This window comes from Poromitra crassiceps (assembly GCF_964638095.1).
Source record: "Poromitra crassiceps genome assembly, chromosome: 4".
Taxonomy (NCBI): domain Eukaryota; kingdom Metazoa; phylum Chordata; class Actinopteri; order Beryciformes; family Melamphaidae; genus Poromitra; species Poromitra crassiceps.
In genome coordinates, this window is record NC_139626.1 from 20,234,287 (window position 1) to 20,248,046 (window position 13,760).

The following is a 13,760-nucleotide window of genomic DNA, read 5'->3' on the forward strand; positions in this document are numbered from 1 at the left end:
ATAGCGCCAAAATACATGTTATGTTTCGGGTACTCACCACGCGATGAACTGTATACTGCTCGGACAGTGACGATAAAGGCATGGTGTACCTTGGTTATGTGGGGGGGATATGGCAAATGAGCTAAACTCCCGAAAAAGTGGCGTATCCCTTTAACAACCACAAGGTTCACTATAAATACACCCCTCTAGACATGTCCGAGATTCACTGTCTTTATTAACGACAAGGTTCACTGCATGCTAAAAATGATATGGTGCAGGTCCGTGTATATTCGCGTATGTGCGTGTGTATGCGTGTGTATGCGTGTGTCGAGGCAAGATGAGATATCTGATGGGTCACCCATGCAGAATGTGCCATTATGATTAACGCTCCATGCTTGTGTATTTACAGCCAGTGAAAAGCTATCCTGGATTCACACAAATATGCCTCACGAGTACACACATCAATCACATGAATCCCAGCATAACCTCTGTTTGTACAACGATAGGTCAGTCACATTTTTGCCTTAGCTTGAAGGACTCAATCAGGCCAAGCAGGCCCGGCTCCAGACCCAAGTTACAGAGGGGGCCTGCCACTAGCTTGGGGGGGCCAAGCTACCCAAGGGGGGTCCGGGGGGATTCTCCCCCGGAAGAAGATTTTGTACATTTTAAAGTAAAATTCGTCAACCTGGTGCATTTGAGAGCAAAATGAAGAGGCTAAATCTGTGAAGAACTACACACATCTCTAATGTGTTGTGACTTTACAAATAATTAGGCCTAAACAATTAATATTAAGTGTATTTACACATTGTGCACAAATTGCATTCATTGTGACAAATTTACAATAGTTAATATCCAGCCAGAATCATTGCAAATGGATGTTCAAAGTAACAGTTAGCAATAGCATTCAGTTAATCAATGCCTAATGACAGCCAGATTCCATGTTAAACTTTAAAACAGAAAAACGGAAAAACGTTTAGCCAAAAAAAAAAAAAAAAAAAAAAAAAATTTTTTTTTTTTTTTTTTTAATGGGGGGGCCAGTTTGTTGAATGGGGGGGCCCGGCCCGGTCAGGCCCGCCCCTAGCGCCGGGCCTGAGGCCAAGTGTAGACAGAGATGTTCACGTTGGTCGTCTCCAGAGACACTCCTGCTCAGCGGGAGGGACGATGATACAGTCTCGGGTAGACATGTCACATCTGTAGGGAAGTGCCGAGTGGGAGGGGAGGGCAGTTACAGCCAGATTATGGAGGTGGAGAGAGGAGTAACACCAGATGCCGGATTTCACTGCTGCAACCTATTCCTGAGCCAATGTCATTTTTCTGATGGGGGTCAATTGTGAGCTCTGCAGGTGGTCCCGCAGCAGTCCAATAATATAACAGGATTGGCTCTGCAGGTTATTCAAAGGCCTGGGCTTCTTCCTAACCCACAAAACTAAACTGATCCAAGATTCTACAGGGGAGAGAAAGATGAACAAAACAACGTGCAGTGCAATGCAAGAGGGAGCATGTTTTTAGGATGGCTAAGATATAGGCCAATTTCACACTACAGGGCAAGTCATCAATTATCAATCAATTATACTGTAGTTCCAATTCCAATTAGTAAAACAACACAATTAACCTAATATGGAATAAACCTCAGGATATCGATGCACCACGGAGCTACAATGCGCTGAGCAGCGGCCTGGAAATGAGGAATACGGGGCATGTGTAATGCGTGTATTTAGGTCCTGTAAATAGCTTCTTTTCCGACACGCAGCGGCTCATATCCTTATTATATCATAGTGACAATGAGAAAATGAACGCTCTATTTACCTTGGTGTAGTGTGTTCTAGGGCTGGGTTAAAAAAATCGATTCTCCGATTTTTAATCGATTTTTATTTTAATCCTCGATTATCGATTCATATGTCCAGAGATCGATTTTTTTTTTTATTATTATTATTATTATTTATTTTTTAATAAACGGGCTAAAATATTATGCTGTGTGTGGTAGTTGAAACATAGTTTCAAGTTGACGTTTATTTATGTTTGTAGTTGAAACAAAAACAAATGGCTACATGAATGGAAATGTCTGATCATTACTTTTAGAAATTATATAGGCTGAAATCAAATCACTGTGCATAATTGTGAAAGTGTCTTTATTGACAGATGAAAAGGCTGTTATTTACCCTTTGTCACCACCTGGTGAGTAAATATATGTGTAACTAAAACCATTAAAATTGACAACAGGTCTGCAACTTTTTTCCCCGTGTATCTACTTGGCTGGTTGGGAACCCCTGTGTTACATAACTGGACATGTAATTCAGGGTACAGATCAAAAAACATATTGAAATCGATCGAATCGGAATCGAATCGAATCGAATCGAATCGAAATTAATCGATTCACAACCTTGTGAATCGGAATCGAATCGATTCTTGAAATTTGAACCAATACCCAGCTCTAGTGTGTTCACCCTGGCAACTCCTGTTCCCCCCGCCCCTCAGTCTGTAATCCATAATGACGTTACTCAAATAAATACGGGCGGCCATCAAATTCAAATGCATCGTCTATATATTATCGAAATCTGATAAAGATCCAGCCATGCCTACGTGTGTTTAGCCTGCCTTGGATGGTCATGGGGCTTATCGACTGCTCTGAGCTCTCAACTGAGTCTGAGTCCACGGTTGTCAGTCCCCACATGGAATACAGAGCAATGGATGGCTGGCAGAGGTAAACACAGCGGCTCACATTCATGACAGTATCATATAATAAGGATATGAGCCGCTGCATGCGTCAGGGTGAGTTAAAAATCATAATTGATGTTGGAAATAAGGTCCAGGTTGTACATTTTTTTAATTCTCCTTTAATTTCCCACTCTTACACTTTATACTCTCAGCTCATCTCAGTCTATGAGTAAAGATGCATCTTGAGGTATGCAGGGTTCCTACACATTTCCCATTTCAAAATTCAATACTTTTCCAGACTCAAATTCCCCAGAATTCTTTGTCGGACCATATTTGACATCTGAGTACACATGGGTGTCACTTTATGTTGAAAAGTGGTGGGGACATGTCCCCATTGTAAATTACACCTATGGCCACACCACGATTTAGAGGTTTTTGGGTTGAGCCTCAGTGAAAGCTTGGACTTTGAAGAACTCTCAAGTGAAGACTGAGAAGCTCTGACAGAAATGACTTGAACTTGTGAGACTCAGTGGCTCACAGAGTTTGACAGCTGCATGACAGTTTTGAGGTTGAAAGGTCGAGCCTCAGTCAGTTAGAGTTATGAAAATGGACAGCCAGACGAAAGACTGAAAAGCTGTGAGAAAACCTGTCCTAATAAGTGTGACAGAGTTGGATTACTGCCCAGCAGTATTGAGCTCGTGGGTTCGAGCCTCCATCACTTTTGAGGTCATGGGTTTGAGCCTCAGTCAGTTTTAAACGGCGACAGTCAGATGAAAAACTGAAAAGCTCTGAGAAAACCTGTCTTAAAAGGTGTGACCCAGTGGCTCAGCGAGTTGGATTACTGCCCAGCAGTACCGAGCTTGTGGGTTTGAGCCTCACTCAATTTTGAGACAGCCAGAGGAAGGAGTGAAATGCTCTGAGAAAAACCTGTCTTAAGAAGTGTGATCCAGTGGCTCAGAGTTTTCCAGCAGTATTGAGGTTGTGGCTCTGGCCTCTCAGCCAGGAAGGATTTATTACATCATTGATGAAATCACAATTGCTCAAGTGATATCACTGATGACATCATTGATGAAATCACAATTGCTCAAGTGACATCACAGATGGCATCAATTCCATCACAAATCGTGACTGACACCGCTCAGACAGACAGACACAGCCCAGTTAGCCAATTTTAACTAAGATGTGTGCAATATAAAGTGATGTGGTGAAGGAGGTGCAATAAATAAATACCACAGGCTTAGTTAGGTTCACAGGCCTAATAAGGGGCACTGAGCACCTCCCAAATAGCTGCTCTGTTTCCAAACTGAGGAATGAATGGCCTTTTGACCGACTGTACCGCAGCACTACTGTACCGCAGCACTGCTAGGAATGTGCAGAGGTGTCCAATTAAGGTGTCTTTGTGCAGGTTGCTTGAATAACGCCTCTGGCACATTTAGAGTATAGTGCACAATATTTAAAATCTTGGTCTGTATGCTTGTGATGTCTGACGGTTGTCTGTGTGTGTGTGTGTGTGTGTGTGTGTGTGTGTGTGTGTGTGTGTGTGTGTGTGTGCGTGTGTGTGTGTGTGTGCGTGCGTGTGTGCGTGCCTGTGTGCGTGTTGTGCGTGTACGTATGTGAATAGTCTAGTGAAGGGCAAAACAGGGTGAAAAATGGGCATCGTCCGGCTCTCCTTGCGGCTGACAGCTCTGGGATGAAGTCCGACGTTGTGAGGAGCGAGGAGGGGTAAATATTTTCGAAGGTGTCGGAGGGTAAATAACTGCCATTACTCTTAGTGTAGCTGGGGGCTCATGCGCACACGCAAGAGGAGCTGGTTGGGTTGTCACTTCTCCTAGGAATATAACATTGGACAAGCATAGTAACATCAAACATCAAAGATCAATGCCAAACAAAAATCCTCACTTTTCAATGGCTTTCAAAAGCAATTAGGAGATAACAAGAGCTGTCAACTGAAACCGTTAAGAAATTGCTGTAAATGTACCAATAGGCTATTACATTTTTTCTCCTTTTGAATGGGAGCATATGCAGTGCCCATGTAAATAAACGCTTAGCCTAAAGTGGAGGTGTGGGATTCTACTGTGTGTGGTCCTTCTGCACACTCTTTACCAAGGATTCCTGGAATAGAGGTTTGAAGTTGAACTGCTCCGTTTTCTGTGGTTTAGCTAGAATCTGTACGACGCCTTATTTGTACCGCTACACTATTAGCCTATTTCACGTCTCACCCAATAGACCCTTCTCACAGGGGCCATTTTGTGTCGAAAAGGCAGGGTAAACACAGGTGCAAGCAAAACACTAATGAGGGTTTTCAACTGCCATGATTGGAATTTGGAAACCCTCATTAGTGTTTTGCTTGCACCTGTGTTCTGCCTTTTCGACACAAAATGGCCCCTGTGAAAAGGGTCTATTCACCCATTTTGTGTCTAAAAGGCTGGAAGTAACACAGGTGCAAGCAGAACACTAATGAGGGTTTCCAACTTCCAATCCATTTAGGTGTTCTAGTGCCAGGGCTCTAACTAATGTCTTGCTTGCACCTAGCTGTATTACTTCCTGCCTTTTAGATACAAAATGGCTGAATTGGGTGGGAAGTGAATTTGGCTAATTCTAGTCTATAAATGCAGCCTACGATGACTGACATTTAGGTTTAAGCTAATAAGCTGGCCATTGATGCCTTGAAATTTGACGAGGAGGTTTCAGTTGTGCTCTTCTCAGGCTGTCAAAGGCTCCCAGACCTCTCCAGCGGTTCCATCACCGCCACTTCTTCCAGACATGCTTGTCCCATTTCAAGATTTCTGTTGCCATGGCAAACCTACCAAACAGCAAGCAGGGCTGCGTGACCATGGAGGCCAGCCAAGGGTTTGGGAATGGCTGGCTAAAATTTAGCCTAATGGCTCATTAATCTGCCAGTGGCTGTGACCACTGTCAGTCAACATGTGGCCTGCTTGGTTTGCTAAGTAAATGTTAGCTAGGGCTAAGCCTATAAATGGCCACAAATGCTCCCATTTGTAGTTTATAATGCAAACTAAAAAAACAATACACAAGGAAAGCTACATCAGCATGAATCCACTAGTTCAGGGGTTTTCAAGAGGGGGTCTGTACATGAAGGCATTGTAGTTGGTCGCTGACCATGCATTCTTGATAGTTCAATATCTTAAGCTTCACTGTTTTTGCATTTTCATTGCCATGACTTAGATTTTTATTTGAGCTCATAGGCCTATGTGGTGTGTTTAGTGCAAAAACAACAACAGCATCTCCAATTTGAAGCCCCTCTCCTCATGCTGTGGTGGGGCAGCACAACCACCACTTCCTTCACAGACATAAAAAAGAAGAAAACATGAAATGAAATGAAACGTGGCCCCTCACCATCCACATATGACAGTTTATCCTTTAGAATAGATCATGGATCATGGAAGGATTTCTGGAACTCGCCCAAGCCAGAGTGGTGTAGTAAGAGAGTGGTGACAACGGAGGCCCAAAATTCAAATTTTGAATGCGAATGGAATCGAATCTTAGATTTTTTTTCCCCCACGTCTTTATTTTTGTTTTTGCTCCAAGTGAAATGTTTTATGGTCACTCACGATTCAGTAAGTCACGGGTTGGCTTGGTTCCAGCCTTAAAACTCGTTATATAAGGATTCTTCAAAATGGCTATAGAGAAAATAAATGGGGAGCTCACTTCTGGTTCCGGGGCAAGAGACGTCATGTGACTGACTGTTCAGCTCTATAACCACCTCCTTACAGGGGGACGGATGGATGTGCTGCTGGTCTGTCTGTTTGTCTGTGTGGTGGAGTGGTCGGCGCGCTCTGGTCTGGGAGACTGGGCTTCAAGACCTGCTGTAGGAACCCTTCTTTGCAGAATAGTTTATTGAAGAGCACTTGTTTTAATCACTTTAATATCCTAAAATTAGAAGTGTAATCAAAACAAAAACAGGATTGTTACGCCTACTTGTTTTCGATTACAAATACAAATAGTTTTGCTGCCTCAACAAATATAGAAACAAATACACCCCTGGTGTGAACCCCCAGAAATGTTATTCTGTAGGCAGTGTGTCTCACATAACTCTTTCAGTCCATGTAAAACAGGCTAAAAAAAACATTCGCCATCGCCATCACGTCTCATTTGTGTCTTTAGGAGAAAATGACTAACTTTCTGGTGGTAATTGTTCATTTCATTTGATAATGCTGGGCCCTAACAAGATCTAAACCACTCTTCAGCAGAGACAGCGTTGAAAAATCATAATGTGTTTTAATGTGCTGCATCTTGACAGTCACGGGTCCTCGTTAATGAATTAGGAACATTGGCTGTGGGATGAAGAGTGGGCGCTGTGATGTCATCATGGAGGATATCAGGCTCTTCTGGGTTGGGTCCAGGACCATACATCTTCCAGTCCTGGAGTCATAGGAGCACACGCATGCACATCTGGCAAAAGAAATAAACAGCAGAGGGGAAAGGGAGGTGCAGATGATGGAGTGGCGAAGTATCCGTCCGTTCCGTTTCCTTCTGCGTGTTTTGTTTTAAAAATCCATTTCAACCCCGGCCCAGCCTTTTCATTGAGAGGGAGAGAATGTGCAGGACACGCCTGTGTTTTCTGTAAACACCATGGGCCTCTCTGCTCCACCACCTCCCAAGGCATAGACTGAGCCAGCCACGTGCACCCTCCTTCTGAGTCGCCCCATGGGGAAGGAAGCTAACCCCCTCCACCCTATAGAGGTTAAGGTTGGGGGGGGGGGGGGGGGGGTTGCCCTGGACCCTTCGACTGACAGCAGGAAACACTAGGAGGAAAATGAAGGGTGAATTGTGTGTCCGTCTTTCAATAGTAACAGGCAGGATGTAGAATGTCAGAGTGTTGGGAAGCTGTGCCATATGCCAGGACTCTGTGACCTCCGCTTGCCTGGAAAACAGCCACTGTCTAATCACTACACTGTCGATATGGCTGTTACTACTAAAGTGTTTTTAACCACTGTTTGTCACAGCACGTTCCCCCTGCTGTGAATTTACACATCCATTCCAAGCAGCTGATTGTTCGCTAAGTAGGCTGTACATTAAGAAGAACTTGAGAAATAGACAAAATGTGTCTGGAAACCTTTTACTACAGTACATTCCTTATAAATTAAGTGTTATATCTTAACATAAGGTAATACTTGTATTTGTGTTGATCAGTTTATCAGTCTCCCAACGAATGACTACTGAGGCTTCACAGACTGCAAAAAAAGGAAAAGAAAAGAAAAGAAAAAAACAACAACACTTAAAAATATGCAAAAGACATTCCATTAAAGAAGCCAAACAGCTTTGGCATTTCCTTTGAGGGGTAAATGTCAAAATAAAGGCTTTATACTCTGTTTAGTAAAAGAGGGGTTACAGCGCCCTCTATATCCAACATATCAGTGCTCCATGCATTATAATCACCACTGCTCCAGAGCAGTCCAATATCCAAGGCTACACTCAGTACAGCACAAGGCTATACATCTCACTATACAGTATGGTACACAGTTCTCTTTGAGCACAGCCATTGTTTTGATTCAATTTCAGGAAGACGACTGCCGACCGTTTTCCTGTAACTATACCGAGTCCCTCGCCTAGATGTCAATCACACGAAAACACAGACAGATGTCTTGCCTCAGGATATTTGACACAATTGTTTGGAGTCAGCTAATGTCTCTTAAAGCTAATGCCTCTTAAAGCACAGCCAGCTGGACAACGTTCTCGCCATGGAAAAACTGACTTATGCCACCAAGGGGAAAATACAAAGCTTTTTAAAATATGGGGACAATTTATTAATTATCTTGAAAGTCAAATATCAAGTAACATAACACGTACACAATAATTCCTTCATTCATTTATTTTGTTTTTATTGTTTGTTTTTGTTTTATCTCACTATGTCTATGTATGTTTGTGTGTAAGTGTTTACTTTTATACTTTTATACTTTTTTCTTCCGAAAAACGAAAAACCCAATAAATATATAAAAAACAAACAAACAAAATACACCTAACTGGTAACACTTTACAATAAGGGTACATTAACTAAGGGTTAATTAATGCTTAGTTAATGCTTAATGGACATTAATTAACCCTTAATTAACAGGGTTAGAAAAGCTTAGTAAGCATTAATTAACCTTTAACTAATGTGTAACACTTTTCAATAAGGGTGCATTGATTAAGGGTTGCTTAATGCTTAATAAGCATGACTAAACCCCTTAATTCATGTAACTTGTTAACATTTATTAAGGGTTTAACATGTTAATTAAGGTTGTAACTAATATTAGTAAATGGTTGATGAAGATCTGAATTAACATGTATGCCATGAAATTGAGGTTTGCTGGTTCCTTCATGTGGCCCAACCTATAAATGATTGTGCATGTTCTTCTATAACAGAGATGCCCAAATTCTTTCTTATGAAGTGTCAAAATTAATTTGACACTTCATGTTGACGTTATGTGAAATTACATTAAATTATATTATTTTATAGACAATTTACATTCTAAAACTAAAATACCACCCGCATACCACCAGTGGTACCTGTACCACAGGTTGAGAACCACTGCTATGGGCCCATGTTTTCGTCCCCAAGGCCATGTGGTCTACAAGTGATACAGAGTGTGCAGATGTCCCAATAGCCATTGCTTTTTACCAGAGAAATTTGTCTATATGGCATGTACCAACTAACCGTCGTGTGTGATTGCTGCGTGGGCTGAGGAAAAGCAAGCAGAGCTGGGGTATAGACTATCACCAAGGGCTCTGAAGCACCACATGCACCTCAAACACTTAAATATTTAGTTTAGTAAAGCAAAGGCAGTCTAAGGCAGACAGTTAATCTTCTCAAATGAGTGTGGTCAAACAAACCAAGATGGCTGAATAGGGAAGCAGGACTGTGTGTGTGTGTGTGTGTGTGTGTGTGTGTGTGTGTGTGTGTGTGTGTGTGTGTGTGTGTGTGTGTGTGTGTGTGTGTGTGTGTGTGTCTGTCTGTGTGTGTGTGTGTGTGTGTGTGTGTGTGTGTGTGTGTGTGCGTGCGTGCGTGCGCGTGCGTGTGTGTGTGTGGGCAGAGTTTATGTTTGAATGTGATTGAGCGTACTGCAACGCACATCCAAACAATGGCTGACTTCAAATGACAAATGTTTTACAGAGAATACAGCTAGATTACAAGCCTCAGAATGTCTGATACAGAATGATACCATTCATGGCTGTTAGGTGGGAGACTAGTGGATCCACGTGCAGACACTTGACATGCTTGACACACTTGATAACTGGTATTAAACGGGAACTGGCAACAGGAAAACTTGCAGCCAAGAACAAAGATGGGCAAAAAGGCCTTTAATTTTTTCTGCACCATCCTCTTGGAATACCCTGCAGAATGGGCTTAAACTATGGGACCTAGTTACCCTTAGTGAATTTAAAGGCATTGTAAAGTCCCTGGAATTTGATTCTATTAACTGTAAATGTTTTAATTGATGATTCAAATGTATTTTTTCCTGCACCCGTACTGTATTGCACTCTCGAGCTTGTTTGTTTTCTTGTTTGTTGTCTTGTTGTAAGTTTTACTGTTTGTTGTGTCTGAAACTATGTAGCTGCAGCCATTCTTGGCCAGGTCTCTCTTGTAAAAGAGATTTTAATCTCAATGAGACATACCTGGTTAAATAAAGGTTAAATAAAAATAAAATAAAAAAATAAAGACTAGACGTAGACTGTTGCTGAATCTGATACGATCTAACAGCGTGAAGCTGGCAGAGCTGATTCGCGTTCGACAGTGACATCACATTCCAGTGTGACATCATCAGAGATTATAACCATCAACAGTGACATATGCCAAGAGTGACATCATCACTGATGACATCGACTTCAATTATGACATCATCACTGTGGCATCATCACTGTTGACATCCTTGGTGACATCATTATCATCGATGACATCATATAATGGTCATCATCATCGGTGACATCATCTAACAATGTCAACATATACTGTAAGTTGATTTTGAAACTTATTTGAAATCATGCATCATGTCAAGGTCCAAAGTCTGTTCCACATAAATTGTAGCTAATGAGTCTGGCAGGTGCTTTTCCCCCAGAAGGCTATATAAGGTCATTTTCAGCTGAGCAAATACATTCAAATGAAGGGATAACAGCCATGCATTAAGGGCTTTCAGTGGAGCACTTTGGAAAGACAGCAGTTCGGAAATGGCCCCCTCTGGTAAGCTTGAGTGCTTGAATGAAGTCTCCTTTTTTTTAGCCCTAGCTTTGATTATTTTTCTGAAATGGAAAATACTGTATATGGTTCTGCCTTTGGGAACCATTTTGGGCAGTGCCACATCTTTGTCTAGGTGGTGCCGTCATTTACTGACTTCTGTTTTTGTTTCACTTCTTATTTTATTCATATTGGAAGTGAGGTAATGGCCAGTATTTCAAGATGGCCCCATGTTTAGAAGATTCATCACTGATGGGCGTCCTTAGTTGGGTGTGATGTGATGTGGTTTTTTTTTTGAAAATGTAGCATAAATTGTTAATCTGGACATTATAATTAGTATAAAGCTGCTGACGTCCCCACCTAGACGTCTAAATCATCCCCAAATCGGCTGTGCTGTGGCCTACTCCTGGACATCAGTGAAAGACGTCATCATGAAGTCATTTTGCTTGCTGGGTGGCAGGCGGATTGTAGACTTCTTCTTGAGTTTGTGCCACTTGGAAGCTCTGGCCTGCCCGCAGGTAACATCTGCACTCTCACCATAGATAATGGAGAGGCCAAATGCTTTTTTGACCCCGTCTTCTATATCCAGATTCTCACCCACTTGTGCACTCATGACAGAGGGCGAGGTGGAGAGATCATCTCCACTCTGACCTGGGAACGCCTTGGGATCCCCCAGTCAGAGCTGGCAAATGTGGCCAGGGAAAAGAAAAGTAGCGCAAAAGGGAGGGCAGAGGCGGAAAAGGAAGATGGAGTAGAGTTAGCTGGGAGCCAGCAGTTGGGCATGGGCATGGCCAGGGCAACACAAATAGAAACTGATTCCATGATCAAACTATCTGCAAGATATGTGCTATATGCCTCCATCAGATTTCATTCCATTGCTACAGTATGCTATGGCAGCCAGCCATACAAACCAATTACACACACACATACACATGCACACACACACACACACACACACACACACACACACACACACACACACACACACACACACACACACACACACACACACACACACACACACACACACACACACACACACACACACACACACACACACACACACACACACACACACACACAGCTCTTCTTTTCCTCTACAGAAATACAGGAGAGCACAAGAGGCAATTTTGGGACTGCACGTGACTAAAACTTCGAAAACAGTTGATGTGTCAATGCTGCCTTCAATGTGATGATTTTTAAAGACATTGCCACTGTTAAGCATTTAAGTAAAGGTGCAATATAGTGGGTGAATGGGAGGGAGGAGTTGATGTATAAAAACCACTGGCTCCATCTACTGGTTATTACATGTTACTACTCACAAAAGTGAACATCAGCAGGTTGTTGGAGGATACTGATTGGCTGCTCAGTAAAGCAATTACTTTGAAATTAAAATCAGGAGAGTTGCCCTGGTGGTGCACTGAGTTGAGTGTGTATCATGTGCCACAATAGTCTACTGGAAATTTCTTGGATCCAGTAATGTTTCCTAAGAACTTTTATGATTGATGAAATGTCATATTTATGCCTAGTGGATGAAATTCATCTTGTTGCTAAGAGTTGCATGTTGGGAAATTAATCGCCAAAACTGGAAATTCGCATTAATTATATAATAGTGAGGCTGAAACCGGGAAATTGTTATGCTGTATTGTTGCTTTTAGTCCATTTAGAAAGGTGATCTAGAGTCTAAATTGATGTTTGGAAGTCCAGAAATTAACCTCTTGCCATAACCAAGTCTACTTAACTATTTCTAAATTGACTAAAAGCTCAAATATAGAATTTTCCAGATTTGTACCTATAGCCACGCACTTCAAAAGTCATACAGTGAGAAATACAGTATTGTTGGCAGTGCCTTGGTGGTGCACAGTCTATGTCAGCTACCTTTTTAGAGAAAGGTTCTGAGTTCTAACCCAGGATGTGCACAGGCTGAGCTTGTATCTGTGTTGGTTGAGGTAGCAAAGTTATTTGTATTTGAAATAATCAATATTGTTTTAGTTTTTATTACACATCAAATTAATTTGAGGATATTAAAGTGTTATGTTCTCCCCCTCGACCTCTCCAGAGATATGAGCAGAGGGTTATGAGAACGAAAACCACAGACAGCTTATCTTTTACTGACATGGGGAGTTGGTTGTGTTGTGTGTGTTTGTGTGAGCTTTTGCGGCTGAAAGGCGTAAAAGAGATGAAGATGAAGCGCAGAACATTTCTTCAACACTATCAATAGATCAACTTACTCAGTCTAAATCTCATGAATGCTAGAGCACAGCACCTGTAATGAGATGACTTATTTTCATGCAGCCATTCAAATTTGGTCCAACTACATTCATACAGGTATATATGCATCTATAAACTCCTTACTAAAGGCTGGAAGAACATACAACATGTATGAATACAAATATGAGTGGTAACAACACTTCGAATTCATTGATCAAAAGCTTGTCAACTTACTCCAACCAGTTAAGGCACATAAAAAAATGCAGCAGTGTTTGCATAATATGGGAGAGTTAGTCTTCATATGAAACTGGCTGGTACATTTTGGCATGAAACCATGCAAAGAGGGCAGCTGTTTCACTCAGATTTCCCAACATAACGGAAATGGCAATTAGTGGACACATGCAAATATCTAGGAACAGTGTTCGACTCTCAACTTCAATGTGAACAGAGAGTCGATTGTCAAGTGTGGTCAACAAAGAATTCACTTAAATGCAAACGCTCAAGTCCTTTCATTTTTTTAAGATTTCTCTTTGGACATTTTAGGAAAGGTGGGGAGAGAGAGAGAGGGGATGACATGCGGCAAAGGCCCGCCGGTTGGATTCAAACCCTCATCCGCTGTGCGAAGGGCCGAGTCTCTGTCGTATGCATGCTACCAGGTGAGCCACCAGGATGCACAACTCAAGTCCTTTAATGTCTGTGACACCATCCTTTTGTCATTTTTATAAATCATTTATTGAATTAT

The 13,760-nt window shown here is 41.9% G+C and overlaps 1 protein-coding gene across 1 annotated transcript in view; it reads right to left on the minus strand.

Moving 5' to 3' along the window:
* Positions 1–11,207: 11,207 nt before the first annotated feature.
* The window catches only part of LOC310775662 (tektin-3-like), a gene marked incomplete at both ends in the record, with an annotated part of 17,557 nt that continues 15,004 nt past the window's right edge, over positions 11,208–13,760 (minus strand). The window contains one exon of the mRNA XM_083635813.1: positions 11,208–11,468. Within this exon, the coding sequence (XP_083491939.1) occupies positions 11,208–11,468 (261 nt within the window). The remainder of the gene's footprint in view (positions 11,469–13,760) is intronic.